The 26,384-nt window shown below is 41.4% G+C and overlaps 1 protein-coding gene across 10 annotated transcripts in view; it reads left to right on the forward strand.

Annotated features, from left to right (window-relative positions):
• ppip5k1b (diphosphoinositol pentakisphosphate kinase 1b) overlaps positions 1 to 18,346 on the forward strand; it is an 83,575-nt gene extending 65,229 nt beyond the window's left edge. For 8 of the 10 annotated variants that reach the window (XM_050072592.1, XM_050072591.1, XM_050072597.1 and 5 more), the window contains 3 exons: positions 7,684 to 7,821; positions 10,253 to 10,366; positions 14,619 to 18,346. In XM_050072592.1, the coding sequence (XP_049928549.1) occupies positions 7,684 to 7,821; positions 10,253 to 10,366; positions 14,619 to 14,710 (344 nt within the window). In that variant the 3' untranslated portion in view covers positions 14,711 to 18,346. Of the gene's footprint in view, positions 1 to 2,279; positions 2,466 to 7,683; positions 7,822 to 10,252; positions 10,367 to 14,618 lie in introns of those variants that run through there. The other 2 variants (XM_050072600.1, XR_007571805.1) reach the window with 2 other exon arrangements.
• The last annotated feature ends 8,038 nt before the right edge of the window (positions 18,347 to 26,384 follow it).

Genomic DNA, 26,384 nt, shown 5'->3' on the forward strand with positions numbered 1-26,384 from the left:
TGGATTGCCTTCCTGTCGATCTTGTTGTTTCCTGTTCTTCAGGTGCACCCTACACAAGGTTTTGATCTATGTTTGTATATACATAGCAACTAATCGCCTCTTTCTTTTTCTAAACCATTTTTGTATCCAGAAAATTTGCTTCATTTGCAATTTCATTTTATTTTTATGCACCAAATTAGTGCTATTTTACAAGCAACTCTTACTCCTTTAATTTAGGATGCACCAGTAATTTCATAGAGCCGAAACAGTTAGTTGATCAACAAGTAGTCTATCGACATAAAATGTTTTTGATAATTGGTTAATCATTTTACTAATGTTTTAAGCATAAATGCCCAAAACACTCTGGTTTCAGCTTCCCTAATGTGCTTTTCTCAGTTTTATGTTATTGTCAATGAATATCTATGAGTTTTGGACTACTGGTCGGACAAAACAAGACCTTTGAAGTCATTGCCTTTGACTCTAGGACCTTTTCCATAGAAAAAATGATGTATTAATTAATAATGGTTGCAGCCTGATAATACAAAGATCCTTCTTGTCTTTTTTAATAAAATTTTGTTTATTTGTGTTTATTTTGCTTGTTGGTTGACACAGTCGTTCACTGGTAAGGCCAAGCTGTGGGTACCAACTGTGAGCAAGAAAGGTTCATCAGCATCGACAGCTACATTTTGCTGCTTTCATCCCCGGTCTCTCTCTGTTTGTGAAAAGTTGTATTCAGTGTCTTTGATTCAGTCACTGGTGAGCAGCAGACTGGCTCAATGAGAAGTCTTTTGGAAACAACAGCTGTTATGAATTAATGAGAGTTACTCCCCTGTTCTTGTTTTCTGTAAAGGATTTCTTATCATTGTTAAAGCTGCCGTATGATGAAATCCACTCTTTACTTTATTGAAATATGTTTTGAGGCAGGTTTGTATCACCACTGTGTCTGAGGAGATGAGCCCCACTGACTCTTACAGACTAAAAGGGGCAAAGTAAACATCACAGCATAGCACAGAATTAAATACAAGTCATGTAAGGTTATTTTGGCTGAATGGTATTAAGGATTTAGATCACTGGCTCAGAAATAGCCCAGCGTGTGTTGGCAGCCTGATTAGTGTGGTCTGAACTTTAGCAGGAGAAGTAGCATGTTGTCTGAGCACCAGGATCAGCTGACGTGTTGATTCAGGAAGACAAGCAGAGTCAATGTAATTCAGAAATCTGATATTATGATGACAAGTGTTTGGAGAAGCCACTGGTAACCACAGTGGTAAATGTTTGGCTCCAGTTTGGCCTGGATGAGCCTGTGTATACATGTGTTTGGATTTGGCTTAGTACCTGGTACTGAAGTTTACGACCTTAGGACAATGATACTCAGCTCATGGCCCGTAAACCAAATGTGGCCTGAGACAGGGTGCAGGGTGGGCCAGCGACCATTTTCTTTCCTTTTTTTTAATTTTTTTTTTTTTTAATTTTGAATTTAAATAAGGTGCCAGAGTGCATTAAAAATAAATATAAATATTGCTTATTTTTAAAAAAGAAGTACCAGTTTAGCTCCGAATGTCCTCAAATTCTAGAAACACCCCTGAGTACACCTGACCTGTGCATACCCAGGTTCACACTGGATGTGGAAATGATTTTGCGTGGAGCGCTCCCTGCTTGCTTTTGGCGCCCATGTTCCCTAATTCGCACGGTTGGTAGTCCAGCTTTGTTAGGAAGTCATGGTTTGATGCTAGAAATCTCAAATAGACATTCTCCATTTCAGAGAACGGTCACAGTGCATTTTTATCTCCATATGCAGAGCTGGTAATTGAATTTATTCTCTGGACTGTTTTTGATGTTGGTGTGCTTGAACAGATTTATTGGTTTTTCTAAGAGCCTCTGGTTCACATGTTTTGTGATTTTTTTTTTGTGTTTTGTGTAGATCTGTGTCTCTGATGAGTGTTCACTGATGTCTTTTAAACCTGTGATGCCATAGGTTATTGACTGGTTATTGATTCTTTATTTGACCTTGGGTTATTTTTTGTTTGAACTTTGCTTTGAAATGGAAATGGAGGGATTGTATCAGTTGTTTTTGGTTGGTTTTGTTCAGGCATAATTGGTCAGCTTCAGGCATAACTAGAAGGTCAAGGCAAGTATTGATCAAATGAAGTCAGACTGAAAGTGAATGAACCTTCTGTGATGAATTTCTCTGCTCTACAAACACAGTCCATCATCCTGAAGCCACACCGGTCTTTTAGTTCACTCCTCCTGCTCCTTTTCCTGCTGCTCCACTGTACTTTCTCTTCTTCTCTCCCTGCTCTCAGAGCCCTCTGACGAGCTCCACGTAGTCCAGCGGCTGGGGGGGCTTCCCACTGAGCCGGCCCTGCAGGGGTTTGCCCCTCTGGCTGTGGACGGGGCCGTAGCCCACCACCTGCGCCACTGTCCCTACCACCTCCGCCTCCTCAAGAGCTGGCTGATGTCTGGTCAGGAGCTCCCAGAATCCCTCCAGGGTCAGCCTCGGTAGACCGCTCTCACTTCCGGTCGCCTCCTACCTCTTGTCCTGTATACACAGCGTTGGGGCAAGTAGGCTGCTGTGAATGCAAGTTGAGCTTTGCATCTACTATGGCTCAGTGCTTCACTGTTCTGGTGTCCCACCTGTTCATTCATCCTTTTTCCTTTGCTCTCACATTTGCAGCCCTGCTCCATTTCATGAAAACATGTTCCTTTTTTTGTCATTTTGCATGTCTGAGGGCACAACATGTGCTTTGAAAGCAAGAAATGTCCTTTTTTTCTGTATACAGCACTTAAAGTCACAGTGAAACTGCAGTTAGCCTTTATCTTCAGTAATATAACCTTTTTTTGAGCGAACCTGAATATGTGGGTAGGTTTTAGTTGGGAGAGAGATTTGATCAGCAATGGCCCCTTCACTACTTGCTATACCCCTACTTCTGGCACCCTTGCTCAGACCACACCTATCTTTGAACCTGGTCTTCATTGTGATCTCAACTACACACCTGTATAGTTTCATGACTTCATATTGCACGATTGCAACGCCACAGACAGACATGGGGGCCGTACACATGCCATATCTTTAACCGCCTGGAAAGTGCGAGTTTGGGCGCTGGGCACTACTCTGTGCCAACTTTAAAGGGCGCAGAGGCAGGTTGCGTCTGTGGTTGCTAAGTGACCATAACTAGCACTGTATCATAGCCTACTTAGTGCTGAGCCTACTTAGTATCGTAGCCTAGCTAGTCATCCAAAACTACATTTTATTGGATACATTTACGTAAACGTTCAGGATGAATCATCAAACATATGCTACAGTTTTATGGTAAGGGAGGAGACACATTTTTTTTTTTTTTTTGGAAACATATTTTGCATAACAAGATTTAACTGAACATTTGACTCAAGGACGCAGGATTAAGACTTTATTTCACTGTGTCTTTAAGTCTTAAAGTCTGTTTTCTCCTCAGTCCTTTCCTTGCACATGACTGGACACCTATTGTGCCATTTCTGGAACTTAAAAAAGCTGTAGTATAAAGCAACAAACTTAAGGAGGATTGATTGCTCTATAAGCATGCTGGGTGGGCACTTAATGACCAGCCAAACAAACTCTTCTATGGAAGAGTTTTACGCTTGTCCAACTGCATTGTGAGCATGTTGTATCCTGAGGAGTGGTTATCGTGAAAATGCCCTCAAAATTTTGTTCAATAATGAGCTCTGTCTGTTGAAGAGTCAGCTGCTGGTGGCAACAATTTAGCCTTTGCATTGGGAGGTCACGACTTGGCACCGCTGTGTCTCCCCAAGCACTCCCAAAATATGTTTCCTGGCCAGGTGGCAGATATTTGAGTGTCTGCTGAAAGATTTGGGTCATCATCTCATCCTTCATTTTAATTGGCTAATTAAACAGTGGCCTGTTCACAAACTGCTGATCTTGTAAAGTGTTTCTGGAGCACATCTTGGCGTGTTGTCACCTTAACGGAGCTGCGCAAGTATTCTTTTGCAGTCAGCAGAGACGACTGTCTGTAATAAGTTACAGATGTGTTTATTTGCTTCGAGCAGATTAAAAATTTATAGCCTAATTTCTTTTTTAAACATCACTGTCCTCTCTTTTGTGTCCTCCTGTGTTCACTTGTGTTGGTAGATGGTTGAGCGAATGGTGCAGTGTAGCATCAGTGTGTTCTGCTCCCACTGCATCTGGTGTGTGAGCTGAATTTTATATCCATATGGAGAGGCTGCAGCAAAGATTGGGAGGAGGAGGAGGAGGAGGAGGAGGAAGATAAATGCCATCTTATGTAATTTTTATACAGTCCAACTAACAGCTCTATTAGACAGAGTACAGTAACGACAGAACAAGCAGATGCAGGGGGAGGATAAATGTCATGTAACAAACCTAAACTTGTGAAAATGCCATATACATCTTGAGCCACTGAAACACTTCCTGAGGCTTTGCAATAGAATTTAAAGCCAAGCAGGTTCATTTTCTTCTGTCATCAGAGCTTTGGCAGGAAAGCTCTTCATGTTGAACAGCGATTTTATTTTGGTGTAATGAATGAAGCTTCTTTGGCCAACATCCAATGTGGAATAATTAATGACAGAATACAGTCTAAAACTGATGTTAAAGCAGCTGTCTGTGATTTTTGCAGTCCTTTTTTTCTTCGTGTTCTGGTATAGATCAGATAATTGGTCAAAGGTCCTCAAAGAAATGTCATGTATAGATGTCAAATGGAGTGACAGCAGGAAAAAAAAAGACCGCGAGTAGAGTTTTGATAACCCTAAAATGATTTATAACTTTCTTGATGTCCATAAAAGGTCTCCTGTTATGTTCTACACATAAATGATCCCATGGGATACATTAACTTTGAGTAACTCCACTAAAACTTAAAAATTATCAACAGGGGGAAAATTCATATCTTGGCCCCTCAAGGCCTCAAACGGTTCCCGTCCATTAAGTGCTGACTGCAGTTCGTTCCGCTCATGTCGTTTATTTTAGACAAGTTGTTTTAGAGAGTAGCCCTGGAAAAATCTGTAGTCATAGCACATTAGTCATGGAGAAATGCAAGGCTGAGCAGCATGTTCTCTGGGGATATGGATGTGCTGCTCCAACCTCCATCCATTCCCTTTTTTGTTTTGTGGTATCGCTTCATCACGGAGCTCTTTGTTGGGCTGCACTGAATTACACCGCTTTGTATTTGCTGTAAGTTTGTGTGTAACAGTCAGTTTTCAGCGGCACAGTTTGTGATCAGGAGTTTAGTCAGTAGCACAAACACATCATTATTTTATGAAAGGAAAACATACAGTACATGGATTAATGAATATATCCATACAGATTTATGCTGCCCCCCAGAAAATCGGATAAAAGAAATTTAAAGCTGGAGTGTGGAACTTCTGTCTCCGCCCTCTCTCACTGTTAAAGGGGGGAGAGAAATGCTTTTAATGTATGCCTTCAGATGAGCTCTTCACATCTCCCCCACCACAAGTCCCTTAGTGCCTCGATGCAGGTGACCACCTTGGCCAGAGCCATTATGTTCTCAGTTTGTCTGTCTGTGCATATGCACGTACAAACCTCCCATTCTTGTGAATGCAATATCTCAAGAATGCCTCGATGGAATTTCTTTAAATTTGGCACAACCCCCCACTTGGACTGATTTAATCTAGGTTGTCAAAGGTCAAGGTCACTGTGACCTTGTTTGTCTCACTCGTGTGAATGTGATATCTCAAGAACATTGTGAGGATTTTTTTATTATTATTATTTATTTATTTATTTATTTTTAAATTTGGCACGAACTTTGACCTGTACTCAACGATGAACTGATTAGATTCTGGTGGTCAAAGGTCAAGGTCACTGTTACCTCATCTGTCTCATTCTCATGAACATAATATATCTCAAGCACAGCTTGAGGGAATTTCTTCAGATTTGGCACAAACGTCCACTTGGACTTAATGATGAACTGATTAGAATTAGGTGGTCAAAGTCACTGTGACTTTGCATTTGTCTCATTCTCGTGAACACGGTATATCAAGAAGGCATCAAGGAAGTTTCTGCAAATTTGGCTCAAATGTCCGCTGGGACTCAAGAGCAAACTGATTCCAATTTGGTGGTAGGAGGTCAAAGGTCACTGTGAGTGCTGAGTTGTTTTGTGTTTTTTTGTTTCTTTTAATCTTGAGCATCCACTCCAGAAAGTATTTTTGGATGCTTTTAAGGATTTTCTGCTAGATTTTTAGCTACTGCTCCTTCGCACAACTAAAAATCTACAGTTGATCAGTAAGGAGACTTCCTCTTTTATGTTGCCCACCTCATCATTAAGGTCACTACAAGTCTACTACGAGTCACTGTCTTGTTCAAGAACACTTCAGACAGCCAGATATTTGTTTTAATGTGGCTTGTTTTGCATTCCTGTGCTGTCTGCATTATTTGATATTGAACTCTACCAAAGGAAGATAGAGGGTGAAAACTTGTCCTGTACAAAAAAAAAAACATATTTAGGGCCCAAGCACCCCACCGTGCGAAGACCCTATTGAAATTGAAGGAATTATTATTGGACCATGTAATTAGTAAAGATGCATACATTTTTTTACATGGTCTTTTCCCTGCTGATGGTCCAGTATTGCTGGCAACACCTCATATCACTTTTGTCTACACACTTCCCTTAAAGAAAATACATAAAGGTATCAGTAGGGCGAGTGTCGGTACCTTTAATGTATTGACTGAAATAACCCAGTAGTACCAAGTAGTACTGAAACTTTTCCAGTCAAACGATACCTGCATTCAATCCTTTGTGTATCCAGATCTAGAGAAAAATGAATTGGTATGGTTTTGCTTGAGGCCTCTTACAGCAAGTGTTCTCTGATTTAATGCGACATGTGATTGGCCCACTACTGCAGCAGCTACAACCCATACAGTCTGTGATGGGGTGAAGCTGCTCATGATGTATTTGATGGAGCTTTTAATAAAAATATAAGTTCTCTGTTGGTATGGGTATCAGTTTAAAGGTACTGGTATCATGTTTTTTAACAATACCCAGCCCTGGGCATCAGCATGGAAGCTAAAGTTGATAGCCACAACTGCACTCATTAAGTGCACAAACACAGTTTTTTTTAAGGGAAGTTTATGATGTCCAGTGAACACATTACACCAAAGGCACCGTCAATGTCCATACAAGTCATGTGCTTGACTTCAAAACATCCTACGTTTACTCTCTATGCCAACGTGTTTTTAAGTTAATGAATACTTTTTAATGTGGTTTGAATCAGAGTGAATTGATACACACTCTGTTCAGTTTATACAGTACATGACAATTTTCCAAACGATCAGAACGTCCAGTTTTGGTTTATGTGGTCTGACTAACCAAAAAAGGAAATTAACACCAGCCATATAGCAGATTATGTTTGTTGACATTAATTTTGGCTGGTAAGTTTGTGCAGTGCTACTGTCGGAAGCCAGACAGTAGGTAAACTGTACCAGCCACTGTAGAACGTAACAAGCCACTAATTTTAGATCTTGCAGTAGCCTGAAAAAAAGTCTGTATGGCTTGTTAACAAATAAAAATGGCTGCTGAACTTTTGGGACCTGCTTGTCAACGTTTGGCTTCAACAGAATGAGCAAAACAACCAACATGCACAGAGAGCTGTAGTGTCACCACTCCTCCTCTTCCTCCTCTTCCTCCTCCATTGGATGGAGAAGTGGTACAACCGGCTGTGTTTCTGTCTCCCCTGTCTGTGCTGCAGGCTTTGAAGGCTGCTCCATGGTGCCCTCTATCTACCCACTGGAGACGCTGCACAACTTGCTGTCACTGAAGCAGGTGGACGAGTTTCTCAACAAGGTGTGCGAGAGCAGCAGCGAGGCCCACGCCAAGACCATGAAAGGTACGTCTGCATTCTGAAGCAGCAATAACCATTATGTAGTCTTTGTTTTGTTTTGTTCTCTACTGCTTATGAAGTGCAGACAAAAGCTTTGTTTGGGGAGAGAAAAGCAAATATTTTAAGCACATGAAGTATGCTATTAAAGGCTGTTAGGAGTCCAAGTCATTTTCATGCCAAGGCTCTGAGGCTGGAATTGTGAAATGAGTAGAGAGGTAATTTTGCCAATCCTGGCCAGGTTAGAAAAGTGTGATTACGTTATGAAAGCATTTGTAAAAATATATTTTTTCCTCTAAAAGGGAGCTGTTTTGCAAAACTAATGTGCTTTAAAACAATTCATTTACACATCAAGTGCATTTCTGCAGGGTTTTTCTGATGTTAAATGTACTTCAGTCTTATTTGGACAGTGACACATTTGTTGGCTCTATATTCCAGCACATTGTTTTTAAAAAGAGTGATTATGAAGTTTAAGTGCTGACTTTCGTCTCTGTGAGTGTTCACATCCAGACTGGTGACGATCAGCTCCCCAATTTTAGGACAATATGGACAGACAGGAGTCCTTCACATACACACAGAGAAACCCAAGTTTTTTAGGCTAAAATTTGGGATTCTCTGGACTGTACAACTCAGTCACCTGACCTCAATCCAACTTTTTATGTGATTCACTGATGAAGACCAGATTGGAGGTTTAAAAAAAATCCTCAAAGCAAAGAAAGAAAGTAGAGGGGCTCTCGGAGAGCCTAGACCTCCACTGAAGCGAATTGCCCTATCTCACGATGTTAATGAAAGTGAGAAACTATTTCTGTATCTTCCCTGTTATTCTAATACGCACTAAAATTTAAGGGCTTCTTCCTTGGCCCATGCTACACCCTTCCATCTATCCATCTATCGGTTTTCAACCGCTTATCCAAAGCAGGGTCATTGGGGGGAGCAAGCTGAGCAAAGCATCCCAGACGTCCCTCTCTCCAGCAACGCATTTCAGCTCCTCCTGGTGGATCCTGAGGTGTTCCCAGGCCAGACGAAATATATAATCCCTCCACCGTGCTCTCGGTCTGCTCTGGTGCCTCCTACCAGTGGCATGTGCCTGGAACACCTCCAATGGGAGGAACCCATGGAACCACCTAAACTAGCCCCTTGTGACGCGAAGGAGCAGCAGCTATTCTGAGCTCCCTCCAAATGGCCGAGCTCCTCACCCTATCTCTAAGGTTGAGCCCAATCACTCCTCTGAGGAAACTCATTTCGGCTGATTGTATCTGCGACCTTATTCTTTCAGTCACTACCCAAAGCACATGGCCATAGGTGAGGGTTGGGACGTAGATGGACCAGTAAACCGAAAGCTTTCCCTTCTGGCTCTGCTCCCTCTTTACCATGACAGTCCGGCACAACGCCTGCATCACTGTAGACGCTTTGCCAAACTGCCGACAAGACCCTAAGATACTTGAACTCCCTCGCTTGGGGCACCTATTTTCATGAAGATTGGAGCAGTAGTTTTTTCATAATCCTGCTAACAAAAACTAACCCTAACCCCCCCATTTATAAAACAGTGCGTAGGATCCATACTAAAAATGTACGTACAGGCAAAAAGCCAAATACGGCGTGCGCCAAATATATTCGACAATGTCTACAATCACACTTCCACCTCATCATCTGCATCCCCAATTTTTCATCTCCAAATGTTCGTAAGCGTGGGTGAAAGTTTCTCCCATCATTTTCGTAGATCACGGCTTTTCCATGGGAAGTGGTGTACGCCTCTTTCAGGCCTCGTTTTGTGCGTACACAGTGTTTATAAATGAGACCCCTGGTGACTGGGAGCCAAGCTCTATTAACACACTGTCAGTACTGTTGATGTGTTTAGCAGTGTACTGCTAACCGCCACTGTTTCAGCTCAGGCACCTCCATGTGTTTTTTGTGACATCTGTGGTGAGAGCTGTGTACAATTCCAGCCCAGACTATGAGTGTTGCTAATTGCATAGTGAAAAATAATTTGTGTATTCGCCCCGTGTTTTGGACCCAATAATGACTTCTTCCTTGGCTCATGCTACACACTTTCACCAAATTTCATGAAAATCAGGCCAGCAGTTTTTCTACTGACAAACCGAGCCAAATACATGATCATCTTGGCAGAGCTAATGAATGACAAAGCATCATGAATATCTGTGGGTCGTGGATTAGAGTCCTTGATTGCCAAGTATTTGCAACCAAATATTAAATACGATGACTGTTATTTTAACTTGTCTGATTCCCTTCTGACGCCTAAAACTGGGGACTATTTGCAAAAAGGGGCTACAGATTGTACATTCTGGTGTCTGATGTGGATGTAAACACCCACATTAACCAGGGTAGAGCCAACTCACAAAAGGTCTTGAAATATTTAGCTTCAGCTGACATTTGTTAACTGATCTTAATGCTCCTTAATTTTCCCCTGTTTTGGCTCCAGTGCTCTCCAGCCTGTTTGACTCCCAGAGCCAGACGTCTCTGTACAGCCCTCAGCAGCCTCTGTCCTCCTCTGGATCTGAAACATCTCTTCGACCACCAAGCCGGCCTCTGTGGCGTAAGTCTATTAAATTATATTATGGCATTATTGTAGGCCCACTTTTATGTCTTCTGATAGATGTTAATATTGTAATGGGGATAAAGACTAGGAATATCCCAGCTATATCAAGCAATGAAAGGAAGTAATGTTGTGTTTTATCGAATACATTTGATCTATATACACAGCGTTATGTGTTTTTGTGGATTCTATTTAAAAGCATTTATTGTAAAATAGAAAAATAAGAGATTGATTGGAAGAACTGAGGTCTTAAAATTCCACTCTGGCTGGTAAAATCTAAATGTAGCTATCAAGAATGCCTCTAAGTGGTCAAAATCATTTTTCATTTACAAACTGCAGTCACTGCTTCGCGGCTATCAGTTTCAGATTCTGCCTTGAACACGGCTTTTAATCCACAGACCTTCCTTTACAGCTCCAGTGTGTGAAAATGAGTAGCCGTATGAATGAGAAGCAGAGTGCACGCTCAGCAAAACCTGGTTATGATAAATAGGGCTTCCACACATTCAGGATGACCTTCACGTACTGCAGCTGGTGGCAGATGTGACCTGATGGGCTTCATTCATCTTCAGCGACCTTGTAGTTTCAGTTACTAACTGTATCATGACAGGTCACACAGTCAGTCCTCACATCAGCTGAGAAAGCACATGTCCTTGAACCGAGCTCAGAACCAGGCCTGCTATCTGCTGCTTATTATCATTATTCATCAGTCTGTCCATATTTTTGTGAAAAAGAGGAAAAAAAGCTTTGCTCACAGCGTGTACTGCAGAGTTGTAGATGCTGGCAACCACAAGATATATCAGCAGAGAAAAAATAAATCACCAGTGTTTGTGGAAGTGAATTGCACACACAGACTATGAAAATATTATAAGTTAATTGCTGTCACTTTATTCATCGGGCCAATGAAACTGTACAGTCGGCCAGAAGGCTTTAAAATATAAAAACCAGCCTGTTGCCAAGGCTTTGATCACACAGAAAGCGTTTTGCAGGCTGCATAACACGAGGTGTTTTTAATTGAATGCCACTAGTAAAAAAAAACACTTGCACCTTTTTATTGTTGCCAGGCAACCACCCCACCACCTCCTTAACCTAACTTTCCTGTGTAATCAGTATAGAGTTTATTTTTATTTGGTTTATTTCACAGTAATCAGTATCTAGTTCCTAAAATGTTGAGGCAGAGGGTACTTGCTGTAGCTCTGGTTGAGGGTGAGAGGCTGTCAGCAAATAGTTTGTTGGGCACAGGGAAACAGAGATCTGTGTGGGTACATGAGACCCTAAAAAAGAGGATCACGGGGAGTACCACCAGTTGGTCCAGGAGCTTCCCCTCCATGATGTCCGTTTCAGTTGCTGCACTGATAGGCTTGAGATTGAGGTAACTGCTCTGGGTATCCAGCAACCACTACCACCAGTTTCTCCTCCATTGTTTGCCAACTGTAAGCTTGTTGTCGTGACCACCACAGAAGGCCCACCTCTCAAACATCAGGTTGGACAATGGGGGAAAAAAGCAGAGATGACATGGGGCACTTTTCTGCTCTGAGTTAAAGTTTTTCTCAACTTGAGGAGTTCAGAGCGCTCCTGCAAAAACGCCAGGCACATAGAGCACAGAATGTCAGGTGCATATTAATAAAAGGCACCTCCAGCTGCTAAAGCGCTTTCTGTGTGATCCGGGCCTAATGGAAAATTATTAAAATTTGTACATCAAAATTTTTGTTTAAGTCAAATAAAAGATGCTTGATTAATTGTTTTGATAATTACTGCAGCCAATTTATGTTTCCCTGGGTAAGAGCATCTTGAAAATCACTAAAATGTGCATATTGAATAATAGGAAGTTAAGCCTTTTATGAGCAGCCTGCACCTTTACTAAATGAGCTGTATTTTAGTTTCAGCCCTGAAACTGTCAGAAGAGCTAGATAACAGCAGAATGTAAATGTGTGGCAGGTCGCCCTGTGGGATCAGCCTCACTTATAAAACTTCAGTTAAATAAAGCCCATTTTTAATGTTGTCGCTCTTTCTCAACTTCACCTGTTTTTTTTATCTGTTTTTTTTTCTTTTTATCCCCCTGTGTAGAGGTGTTTAATTTAACCTCTTCCCAGTGTTGTTGATTGATCAAGTGTATGTATCTTTCTTTTCCCTCTTGTATCTCCCCTTTTCATCCGCCACTTGTGTATTTAATTTAAATTGTGTGCACTTTTGGTGGCTTTTCATCTCTGTGTCCATCTCATTTATAACGCGGTGCACAGGCAGGGAGGCTGAAGGTTACAGATGGACGAATACGACACTTGTTCTGCTGGTGGTGTGACACTGTTAGTTCTCCTATTGGCTGTAGTTACAGGACAGCTGTTTATAAGTGTGGTGCTGTGTCACTCAGATACTGGGCCTGTTTCCACCTGGTGTGAACGTGCGTCTCGGTCACAAGTGGACAGCTTTTAGTCTGTTCACACTGACAATAGAATGTGTCTCCACATGCGATCAGATCAGATCAGATCTCACCTCCCCGCTCAGTGTGCAAATAATAACGTGTATCATGTCTGTTCACAAAGACCAAATGCATTTTGTTTTCAACTGATGGGAGGTTTGTCGTGCTGTGCACACATGTCAGTACCAATTTAGCCTGTTAGTTTGGGGACAGACTGCAGGAGATTGTGGATGGCTTCAAGGAATTTTGTTGAATTTGGAAAGATATTCACAGATTCAACCTTCCAAGCTGGACAGATAACACTGACACATTGAGGACGCATTGGCTGCATTCGCACCTGGACTTGGGGCTAGATCTCTGATTCCCTGTAAGTTCTATTTACTCCCCTGAGCTTGAATCGGGTCAGGCTCTTACAAATTTACTTGTGTTTGTTTTTCCTTTATGAAACTGGGAGTTCTAGTGCTACTGAGAGAGAAAGTGACGGCTGTAAGGCGACTTGGTTGGCAGTGTTTCCCTCTGCCTCCCCAGCAGTGGGAGAGATTTGCGTAACATGCAGCTAAGAGCTGTGATCATCATATGCGTGCTACATCACTGTGGACTGGTGTGCACACTAGATGATCAGAGGGGTGCGGCAAGCTCTGCAGAACCTGTCGTAAGATGAGAAGAAGAAGAAATGGTGCGAGGAAACACATCAGCCCTCAGCTTGTTATAAATGTTTTAATATCAAATATATTATTGATAAATGTATGTATATATATATTTATTTAACTTTTATTTTACTTTATTAATCCCTGAAGGGAAATTTAATAACTTAAATTAATTATTTTTACTCTGTTGTCATAGACACACAGGCCTGAAATACACACACATGCACAAACAGGGACTTGAACTGGCAACCCTCCAGTTCCCAACCCACGTCCCTATGGACTGACCTACTGCTGTCATAGTAGAAGTTAATGTTTTTAATCAGGCTCGGGTCCAAAACTGCTGCTGTGAGTCAGGCTCTGACAGAAACTGTGCAGGTTCATGTTCATGACCAAAGCACTTTGGTCAACTTCTGTTGTTTTTAAATGTGCTATATAAATAAACTGACTTGACTTGACTGTTGTTTTTAAATGTGCTATATAAATAAACTGACTTGACTTGACTTGACATGTAGGGCCAGGCCTGATTTTCTCGGGCCTGGTCAGAGCTTTACTAAGAGGTGTCCAGTTACCATACGATCACCCAAGATGCATTTTAATACCAGGTGTAAACAGGGCCAAAGAAAGTCATTGAGAATATTTTTAGGTGTCAAAACGACTGTGAAACATTTTTAGTCAATCTATTGGAAAGACCTCCAGTAATGTCTCACTACATACAGGTTTAAAATGTCCTTAAATATTCATTACTTTACTGACTAATTAATAGGGAGAGAACATCGTGTTAAAATGTGCTGAAAATGCTCTGAATTATTAAATACTGAGTTTATTCTGGTCAGATTACACATTGACTTGCATGTGGCTTGATTTATGAAACCCAAAAACACTGTTTCCATGAAGTTCTCCATGGCAACAGAAGCGGTGAGTAGATGACGCTGTTGCTTTCCTGTTTTTGTACCGAATCATTCCCCCGTCTTTGTTCACTCTGTGTCCCTCCACATGACGCAAACTCCGGAGCACATAGTACATGCTCAGAGTCTGAGTGGAGTGAGAGCTCACTGTGGTGAGAGAAAAATAAGATGGATACTTCCATCAGGGATTAATAGATTTTTTAGAAATGAAGGATTTAAGGTCGGAATTGTTAAGCAATCTGTCCAAAGTGCACTAACATCTGTGTTTGTTTTGTTTTTTTTTAAAGATGGCAGTGTCCCCTCCAGTGCTGTATCCAGTGCAGGCCCCTCCTCCCCGACCACAGAGAGCTCTGGCCCAAACTTCAGCTTCAGTGAGTAGACGCTGTGTCTGGAAAAAACACAAGGACTTCTGGGTATCTAAGGGCACGATCTGAAGACCTCGGTTTGTTCATCTCTCCGTGTTTTCATTCATCTTTCCAACTGTCCCTCTGCTCACATTCACAAAAAGAAAACACTGGAAGAGATGCTGATCCTGGAAAGAGGCCGGCTCTGCCTCGAGTATTACAAACACTCAGACTGTAAATATAACCACTCAGACTGTTCCTGGACTCTCCACCTGCACACATGTGATCACACCTTCCACTGCTCCGTGAAAGAGAGAAAACACTGGACCTGCAACAGTTAAAAATCTCTCATCACCGTCGATCCTCCTCCCTCAGTTTGTCGACACATTCATAAACCATCTCAGACTGAGTAACAGAGCATCACGCCAACATTCAGACCAGTTGTGCCTTTAGTTTAATTTGGATGCTGCCTACGCTACGACAACAACAGTGCCTGTTTGTTTTTGTTTTTCTTTGTAGCCCAAATGCTGTTTTACAAAATATCTCACACACCAGCTGCCTCATCTCTGACATTAGACGTGTGCGGCTGAAATGCTTTACAGACTGTGAGTCAAAGTGTCAACCATCATTCATTTGAATTAGAATTTCATTGTTGTGCTGCAGCAGTGCGGCCCGCCAGTCACAGCCCACCATTACAAAAAAAACAGGCTGTAGTTTCAACAGTCAGGTGTAATTTAGTGACATTTAAACACTTTGACTTACAGTTTGTTTAAGCAGCAAATGTCTGCACACAGGCTGACATTTAAAGCTGAAAGGAACATTATGGACATTATGGATTTCCTTACTGAGAGTCAAGATGAGATGATTAACACCACTCTTACATCTGTTCATTAAATATGAAGCTACAGCTGACAGCAGGTTAGCTTAGCTTAGCACACAGCCAGGAAACGGGCAAACATCGAGCCTGGTTGTGTCCAAAGGTAACAAAACAGCACCTCTAATTAACATGTTATAATTTTTTGTGTTTGTAATTCGCACAAAAGCTGAAGTATAAAGGCAGCCATTTGTGGTTTTATGAGCCGACTATTTCTTGTGCAGTATCTTCACAAATTTTCTAGGGCTGTCAATCAGTTAAAAGAAATTACCCCGTTAATTGCACAATTAGCTGTGATTAATCATGATTATACCTTTTTGTTCCTTCTTAAGACTGAAGCTTGCAATAATGGATATTTAAGTGTAAAATCTATTTAACTCAGTTAGTGCTAATGGCTGCAGCAAATGTTGTTTCGTAGCTCAGCTGCCACAGGAAGTAAACGAAACACAGCAGTGTCAACTGTGTACATTTTTATTAACGCATTAAATATTTCCAAAAAAATGCAAAAAATATTTTGTTGAGTTTGCAGCAGTAAGATTTTCATTTGTACGCCATGGAATTAAACAAAAGGGTTAAATCATGTTAATTATTGAGCTTATGAGGTGTTGCTAAGTAGATTTTGTTACCTCTAGAACAAAATGGACGCCCGAAAATGGCCCCTGTAATACACAAAGATGAACGTCATGCAGACAACAGGAATCTTACACGTTAATGTCAGAGATTACAAACTAAATATTTTCAAAAATCTGGAGGGATGTCTTAGGGCTGGGTGATATAATGACTATGTACAATATATTGATATATTTTCAAGCAGGATCTAGATTTAGACAGTACCGTTTATATCGATACAGGGTCAAGCTACCTTTCAAAATGCTGATCTTCTGAAAAGCCATGCCAGCGTGCCTCTCTTCTCTCACACTCTCTGTTCTCCATCAACACTCAGAGCTGCTCCTCTGTTAAATCCATCTGTTAATTAGTCTACAGTGTGACATTGGTCTATATGTTGCACATGCTACACTAAATCAGTCTGTGAGATGAATGAAGTTACTGCAGTAGCACATGTGCAGGACAGCACTGCGCTGCTAGTGTGTGTGTGTGAGACGAATTATAGCACGTCGCTGTCCTATTGGTAGCTGTAGTCTATTTTGTGACATGGAGACAGCGCGACAACACAGATGTTTCATATACAAGACGTATATAATGTGGACAAAGTGTCTTTTGCTCCTTCCCTCCCTCGGCCTCTCTGTTGATGCTCTGTGCATAAATAAGATTATCAGCCTGAATAAATGAAAATATTTAAATTATTTTCAGCACTAGATTCATTTGAAAGTCCAACAGATGGAAAACGACTTTTTAACTTCCCCACAAAGATTTTAAATTGTTCCAAACCAATGGATCTAAGCCTACTTGATACCTTTATACTCACGTTAGTTTTGTGTCCTGAGCTGCAAACCTTAAAACCTCTGTAGCTCCAGTGCTGTGTGCAAAAACGTTAATGCACAGCCCTGCTATTAATATACATGTTGTGCAGCTGTATATTTTCCCATTTTGTGGAAAATGCAGAGATATATATCGTGTATCGCCAGTCAGCCTGAAAATAGAGATATGAATTTTCGTCCATATCGCCCAGCCCTAGCATGTATGATCATTTTAAAGCTCAATACCTGCTACACTTCAGGTATGTTTTTTTCAAAGGATCTTTACTTCAGTTTCATACAACCAAAATTACAAGACTCCATTTTGTTTTTAAAGTACAGGTGTTTGTATCGTGTAAAACTCGAGCCAGCTTTATCAATCTGTGTTAGTCTTTTCGATGGTCTCCTGCTTTTAAATAGAAACAGAATGTATCTGTAAATGTGCCTTTAAATGAATATTTAATAGAGTATTGTAGACACTGTGGGTTTCCTGCTGTATTTTTAATTACTTTTTCAATTTCAAACCAAAAATGATTTGTAGAAAATCTGTGGTAAAGTTTTATTTTTCGGATTAAAGGGTAGAACCACTCGATAAAGTAAATAGTATAATTGTACTTTTACATAATGAAAACTACCTGAGGTAATTCTCTGCTGTCACACCAAATTATATGTGTATTTTAAAATGACTCCAATGACTGTTTTAATGATCTGACGAGTGATGCTCAGGTTGACTGATGGAAATTGGTTTGACTGAACTGGGGGTCAATTCACTTTCAGTTATCTTGATGAGGAGTAAATTCAGCTGTGACTTTAAACTCCAAAGAAACACTTTAACACTTGCACCAAAACTTATAGAGTGTAAGCTCCTCCATAAAACAACAACTTACAGTTTTATCACAGTGGAGCTCTGTGATCAGGGGCGTAACGTTCAGACAGCGCCGTCTGCAACACCAGAGTATTAACGGGAGAAATAAAACAGCTCCCTGCTCATTTCAAGCCAGTGAAACTGAAAATGAACGGACCCCCAAATCCTGGAAACATGTGCTGTAGAACAAAAAGTATAAATACATATTTTAGTCATCATGGAAAGAGCTTTTTAGTTCATAGGTTTGAATAGGACAAATGATTTTTTTACCTGAAGGTGGGTCGAAGTAGCTGATTGTAGACGTGTATTTATGTGATTATTTAATGTGTTATTTAATGTCAGCCAAAGAGGAAGAGGAGGAGGAGGAAGAGGTGTGTGTCTGTGTTTGGCTGCTGCAGAACAAAGTCGAGGTTTAATGTGTAAAAATGTGTAAAACATGTCTGTTGATCTGTGGAGGTTCAGGTGGAGCTGTACTGATGGAAAGACAAGGAAGAGGAGGAGGTTATAAAAAATTAAACAGTGAAAACAGTGGTCAGTGTGTTCACGTGTGTGTGTGTGTGTGTGTGTGTGTGTGTGTGTGTGTGTGTGTGTGTGTGTGTGTTTATTAATGGCCCACAGTCCAGACTCATAAGCCTTTAACTGCTCCATAAACAAAGCTCCTTGTCAACACACTCCTCTCTCCTCTCTCCCTATCATCTCTTGTTTTCCTTCCTTGTTTCCTCCCTCAAGTTTTGTTTTGTCCTTGTGCTCTCTCTTCATCTTTCCTGTTTCCTTTCCCCTCCCCCTTTACTTTCTTCCTCTCCTCTTCTCCTGTAAGTCCTCCTATCTTTTTACCTCATCACATTTTCTCCCCTTATCTCCTCTCTTCTCATAGTTCCAACTCCTCTGTTTCCTCTCCTCACACATGTCCTCTCCTTGTTTCCTCTCCTTTCCATGTCTCCTCTCCTCATTTCCACCCCTACCTCTGTCTTCTTTCCTGGTTTCCACTCCTGGTATCCACTTTTTTTTTCTCCTTTCCATATCTCCTCCTCTTGTTTCCTCTCCCCTTCATGTCTCCTCTCCATGTTTTCTTTCCTTTCATTGTCATCTCTCCTTGTTTCCATTCCTTGTCTCCTCTTCCTGTTTACTCTCCATGTTTCCACTCCTAGTGTCCTCTCCCTGTTTTTCCTCCTTTCTATATCTCCTCTCCTTGTTTCCTCTCCTCTTATGTCTCCTCTCCTCTCCTCTCCTCTCCTCCTGTCTCCTTGTTTTCTCTCCATGTCTCCTCTCTGTATTTCCAATAGTCTCCTCTGTCTATCCTCTCCTTGTTTTCCTCCTTTCCATATCTCCTTCTCTTGTTTCCTCTCCCCTCAGTGTCTCCTCTTCGTCTCCTCTCGTTGTTTCCTCTCTTAGTCTCCTCTCCTTGTTTCATCTCCCCTTAGTGTCTCCTCCCCTTGTTTCCTCACTTTGTCTTCTTGTCCTGTCTCCTCTCCTCTCTTATACTCCTCGTTTCCTTTCCTTTCCATGTTTCTCACCTACATGTCTCCTTTCCTTGTTTCCTCCCCTCCTCTGCTCTTTTCCACTTTCTTGCTGTCCTCTCCTAGTCTTTTTCTCCTTTCCATATCTCCTCTTCTTATTTCATCTCCCCTCCATGTCTCCTTCCCTAGTCTCCTCTGCTCTCATATCTCCTCTCCTTGTTTCCTCTCCCAGTCCTCTCTCATTTCCTCTCCTCTCCACATCTCCTTGTTTCATCTCTCCTCTTTGTTGATGTCTCCTCTCCTTGTCTCCTCTCCTCTCATGTCTCCTCTTCATGTCTTTTCTCCTTGGTTTCTCTTTTCTCATGTCCTCTCTCCTTGTTTCCTCTTCATAGCTCCTTTCCTATCTTCCCCTTGTTGTCTTCTCATCTCCTCCTCTCCCTTATCTCATCTCCCATCCTCTCCCTGTTCCCCCCTTCTTCTCCTCCTCTTCTCCCCCCTCCTTTTTCATTACCTCACTCTATTTTCCTCTCTCCTACTCTGTCTCTTCTCGTCTCCCCCACTCGCCCTTCGTCTCCCTCCTTCTGTCTCCCACGTTCCTCTCCAAACAGCTTTTAAGAATAGTGATGACTCATGCCTCCTTCTATTGCTCCCATGTGTTGCCATGGCGACGCCCCCAGATGTAATTGACTCTCCCTAAGCGACGGGAGAGAGACGGACAGAAAGGGGGGTGGGGGTGGAGGGGACAGATAGAGAGACGGGGAGACAGAGAGAAAGAAAGACAGAGACCGCCGACTCACCGGAAGCCAAAAGCTGATGTCATTCACTCCGTCTGGATGTTCTTTCTCTCAGGCTTTATTTCCTACATTCACACACACTTAAACACACAAATGTCCATTCATCCTGTCTCTATCTATCACACACACACACACACACACACACACACACACACACACACACACAGACACGTCTCTCCTGCTTCAACACAAACTCTACAGTAGTTACTTTCAGTCACAGAGCTCACAGACGAACACTGTTCTGCTGCAGGTAGTTCTGTGACCTTTATCAAGTCGATACTGGAAACAAAAAAATCATTAATGTTGTTGCCGACAAAAATGTTACAGCACAATCTTAAAAGATGTTGTCAAATACAAACTTCAGTGAGAAGTGTCAGTGGAGGTCTCTCAGGTTGACGACCCACTGATGCCCTTTCTGCCAGATGTGGTTTATACTTTAAGTGGAAAATAAAAGTCGACCTTTATCTTGATGCATTTGAAGCTTGAATTCATTTCAAGCTTTTGTAGTGATTGTCAGAAAAAGAAAAAGTGATTCACAGGTGGGAAGTTCAGGCTCTACTAGCTGTTGATAAACATTTGGGGAGGAGATAATTATTATATTGTAGTTTTGTATGACGTCTGCCCCCAAGATTACAGATACAAACAAACACAAAGTCTTGTAAACTGTTGGAGAAAGTCGTAGGTTGCTTAATTACACAGTGTTTGTTCGAGTGCAAGCTACACCAGTGCTCTGAGGGGATGTATTCTGTAGGATTTGTTAACTTGGTGTGGGTCTTCATCAACAGAGAAACTGAAAAGTATCACAGATCACAAATTTGCCTCAATGAGCTTTACAATCTGTACACAATACAACTGTTAGGCCTACAATCTTCCATCCTTAGACCAGGCCTGCCCATACCAGGAAAGCTTCAGTACCAGAACCCACCTGTTACCCGCCATTATGTCTAAGTCAAAGCTGCAGTTGCCCACACAGGTTAATAAAAGTACCACAACCAGACCCGCACCCATGATTTAACACACACAGGCTACAGCCACTCACATGAAGCTGAGTTCTTTGTTCTTTAATTACAAATCCAATGGAGGAGTCTCTTTCAGCCAGGACTGTGAAAAAACATTTTACGCAATCACTGCCAGGGTAGGAGACATTTTAGCTCCTTCCACCACCACAAAAAACCCCACAAAGGATCCTCCTTTGGTGTCTTGAACTCAATGTAGGCTGCTACCTCACCCTCGGGCTGCAAAGTTTTATCGTTGGAGTCCTCCACATCAGTGACGACAGGGTCAAAGGTTTGACTTGTGTCACTGACTCTCAAAATAAAATGAATTGCGGCTTGATAATTGTGATTTAGATGTCAAAATATTAAACATATACAGTACTGCACATCTTTTTTATTTGATTAATTCTGAAAAGTAAAAAATATACTTTTGTTCTAACCGCTTCACTTTTATGCATGAATTTAAATGTATATATATTTTTAGATTTTATATGTATATATTTATTTATTTTTAAAAATTTATTTATTTATTTATTTATTTTTTTACCTGTTTTTTTTTTTTTTTTTTTTTGAATTATGAGTTACCCTTGTGGTACTCGTGGGTAATGGAAACAAAATGGAAGATCAACAGAGGAGGGATCCCTTCTCCAGAACAGACATGTAATAAAATTTGAAATAGAAAATCAATGTGAAGATATTGTAGATAGACTGTAATTTTTGAGAAACTGTGCCACTTTAAGATTTTTTTTTTTTTTTTTTAAATCAGAATTACAAAAGCTTTGACTTTGTGTTTCTAAAATACATCTTGGTGTTTTCTTTTTTTTTGTATGGACAAGTAGAGAAATTTTGTCATGTAGAATTTAAAGTAAAAACTGGTTTCCTTAGTTTCTTCCCTTAGGGCCAGAGATAGATGAAATAGGCTGAAGGAAAGCAGGTACACAAACACGTCAATTGCAGCTTTACATTATTAAATAACCTGCTGAATTAACCGAACATAACATGAAGCTGTACAACAATGTAAGTCTTCTTAGACCGTCAGCAATTAAACTGTTAAAAAAACAGGCAGTGGCTTTGCTGAGTCATCCTTTGATGGTTTTAAAACCACTCTGTGCTGAAAGCCCTCACTTGTATGAATCAGTCGGGTCAAATATAAGATTAAGATTCATTGGATGTGCTCGGCGAATTATTCAGCTCCCTCGCCCCAGTCTGGTCCAAGTTAAAGGTTAAGAAACGGAAAAATAAACCACAGGCTGAGGTTTATAAAAATCATTTCCAACCTGCTGTGAGAATCCCTCCAAGCTTTGTATTTCTTCTGTCACAGCTCTTGTGTATTTTCAGTTGTAGGAGGTCACAGAGCCCCAACTTCCTGCCTACTATTCAGTGACTTAGCGCGCACTTGGCTAATTGCCTGAAATCTAAATGTAAATACAGAGAGAGGAGTGGGAGGGAGACGCAGCTGGGGAGAGAATTACCCTCATTGAGCCTCCATCCAAAACCCGACAGAAAGGCAGGAAGATGTCCAGTTAGACCTTGAGCGCACGCCCACAGCCCGTCCTCAACTCCCCTGTAACCCTCTTCCAAAGTCAAAATGCATCGTCATGGTAACCTGGAGGAGGAGGGAGGGTGGTTGTTTTGCTCGGCGACGTAGCAGCCAGGCAACAATGTGTGGGCTCGGTCACCCCACCAGAGACTGAAGGAGCTGCAGTTAATAGTGAAGCAGAGGTGAGACGGACCAACACGAGCAAACAGGACGAATTTCTTCTTCCATCTTTTCTGTTCCACTTTTCTTTTTTTCCAGAGTGCAGAAAGTAAAACAACAGACACTTCACTGCAGGGCAGAAGTGACACGTGAGGGAGAGATAAATTAGGAGCCATCTATCACTGTCTGTAACGAATGCAGAGTGTGTCATAGCATCAGGTGTAGGTGTGGATCCATCAATTTTGATTCTGGAGCCAAGATTGATTTGTTCTGCCCCACCCACCTCCTCACCATCCATCCCTCAGGGAGTAAGATTACTGAGTTGCTCTCTTTCCCTCACCGCTCAAAGTCAAAGATCAGTAAATGTCAAAAGGAAAACTGCTAAGTTATTCTGACAAGTCGGGGGGAGTGAGAATTAAGCAACGCTGCTGATGCATAACTTCATCTTTCCACCTGACAAATCAAAGCCGATCAACAGGGTGACTGGGCCTGTTGTCACCACTGCTGGAGCCAACACTTAATTTCCTGACCTCTTATTTGATTTACAGATTTAGTGCACACACAAAAACCCTATTAGAGTCAGATTTTTAACTTCTGGTTGGTGAAAAGTGTGTGAAAGCTAAGTCACAAATTTGATAACCCGACAAAATCTAAATAGACTAGCTACTCGACTTGGACTTTAACACCAGTGACTCATGGCTTTACTTGGACTTGGGCCTCTTGACTTGAAAATACTTGATACATTCCACCAAGCCCAAAGATTAAACATTTAAAACAAAGTTTAGATTTAAATTTAAATTTAAGTCCAAAGTTGAAACACCCCTCTCACCCCGGTCACCAACTCTTTGATCTGTTGCCATCTGGCAGACGCTACAGAGCTGCCAAGATATGAACCACCAGACTGACGTTTTTCCAAACAACTTTTTATGTCGGGGCTTCAGGACACTTGGATCACTACGGAGGAGCAGTATGGAGATATTTTGTGGTTTCAATCGTATGTTTTTGGACGTTTAAATCTGGGGCGCCGTCAGCCTCCATTAGGTGGAGTTGTGTTGCTACCCCCTCTCCCCTGGGATCTCCACAAGTGATGCGAGGACTCTAAAACTTCACCTGAGCCTCCCTCGGCATATGGGTGAGTAGATAATGGCTGAATTTTCATTTTTGGGTGCACTATCCCTTTAAGTGCAAAGACTTTAGACTTACTTGTGACTTATAAAAGAAAGACTTTGACTCGCCTCTGGTACAGGACTTTACCACTGCACTGCATGTTTGTCTAAAAGTTCGTTTCAGACAGCAGAAACAAAACCATCTGAAAGGCACTGCAACTGAAGTAATGAGGTAGGACCGATGGTTTTTACTATCATGACTTGTGTTTCTGCCTTTTTTTTGATTTGCATGAGACATGAATTATGTAAAAGTCACATAGCAAAACTACAGCTGATTTTTCATTCATCGGTGCTCTCACAATGACAATTCCAAAATGCTAATATTTAGCATGTGTAATATTTTCCGCATTCACCATATTTGTTTAGGACAGGGGTGTACAACATACGGCCTGTGGGCCAGAACCGGCCTGCTAAAGGCTCCAGTCTGGCCCAACAGATGACTGGTGTCCACGTCCTGTAAGATTATAAAGTCAAACTCTGTTCTTTTTTCTTAAACCTAACCACATTTGTTGTTAGAGGAAAAAAAAGTCAATTTGCGTTGTTGTACTGACGTAGTGCGTTTATTTTGAAAGAGACAGTATGTATATATATATGTATAACAGGCAGAACTTGACACGGTGTCCCAGAACGTCAGCAACCAACACACCCAGGGTAGCTTTGACGTCATATCTGGACGTGGAAGGTCCATGACCAACAGCGATATGTGACAAGGTCAGAGTGAATGTGTTGCCTTTGGGGACCATGAATGTCAAATTTCATGACTTATTTGCCCAGTAAGTTGTACCCATGAGCAAACAGAACTTCAAAGTGAAAGTGTGGCTTATAGGGAACCAATCTAAACACTGATGCTGTCAATATTCTAAAGCCATTACATTGTGCAGTCAACATTTACTCCATAATAAGTCGTCTATTTCCACTTTGAGAAATGCAACTCTTCACCCCCTTCAGTTTAAACCAACTTTGAAGACTTACTTGTCACTAACCTCCGACCCCAGCATGGTAATGTCAGATTGGGACCATGAGAGGGTCGAGATCAAACTGAGCAGTGTTACTCTGTAGAAATTGAATTATAATAGAGTTGCAGTCACGACTGAAACAGAAGTAAATAGATAGTTTGTCCACCAGCTGGAACTAATCACAGTTAATGAGAATGCCCAAATAAAGCGATACATTTTAAAATAGATCCTCTTTTTCATCCTGATGGAGACTCAGTTAAGAGCTAATGCATTACGTGCCAGGAATTAATCTGTTGCTAAAACTTCCTACAAATGGCAATTACATGTCACAATGCAAATAAATCACTGTGATAACGTGATGTTTTTTATCTAGATTTTATCAGGAGAATGAAGGAAGTAGGTTTGTAACAGAAACAACACAAATTCAAATCCCCACATTTGTAACTTACTTATTTACTCCTCTTCATCCTCTATGGGACATGAGGCTTCAATGAGCTCTTTCCATTGCATTCAATCCTTGGCAGCATGTCGCGCCTCTCCCCATGACAGGTTCATCTTTTCCAACCCCATTGTCACAGAACTTTTCCAGGTGGTTTTGGGCCTTCCAGCTTTTCTTTTGCCTTGTGGTGTCCATCTTATGGAGGCTCTCGTGATCCGTCCCTGTTTCATTCGTAGCTCATAGCCTAGCCATCTCGAATGTCTGTGTGTGATTATTATTATATATTTTTACTTTTTATCCGCTCCCGTTTGCCTTGACAAAGTTAATGCATTGCACCGCCATTTCAAACTCAACACTTCCTGTATCCGTTTCAAAATAGAGAGAATCCCTTCATTTTCTAAACAGGCTCTTATGGTGAAACATTTGCAGGAACTTGTTGTGGAGGATTCAGTGACTTGTATGTTTGCGTACGGTACTTCAAATGTAGCTCCTGCCATGGCGCTTTTTGGCTGGCACATGAACAGACACAGTGACTCAAATAATAGTAATAATAATAAAAATAGGACAAGAATAACCCGATGACAACACACATCTCGTGAAAGACGACCGGGGATAACTGACCTATAGCTAAGTCCCGCCCTCAAACGCGATGAGCCAATCACAGTGCGTATAGCAGTTCAAACGCGATGAGCCAATCACAGTGCGTATAGCAGTTCCCATACACTCGGACATTCTCTGCCTGGACGTTCATTGAAATGCATTACAGAAAGTCAGTTTGGTTTTATGAGCTTTTTCAGAGATTTGAAGTTTAAAAATGGTCAAACGGTGTGCATGGGGTACATGCAACTCCGACACAAGGTATCCTGAGAGGCTGGGTGACCAGGTGTATTTTTTACACTTTAAACCACATCTCAACCGAGAAAAGTGTCTCCTTTGGATAAAGTTGTGTGGCAACGTTAGACCACAACATCAACTCAATGTGAATAAGATTAACAATGATGTCTACATCTGTTTTAAGGTAAATCAACATTGTTTTTGAGGCAACATAT

Source organism: Epinephelus moara, chromosome 20, assembly GCF_006386435.1.
Source record: "Epinephelus moara isolate mb chromosome 20, YSFRI_EMoa_1.0, whole genome shotgun sequence".
Classification (NCBI taxonomy): Eukaryota; Metazoa; Chordata; class Actinopteri; order Perciformes; family Serranidae; genus Epinephelus; species Epinephelus moara.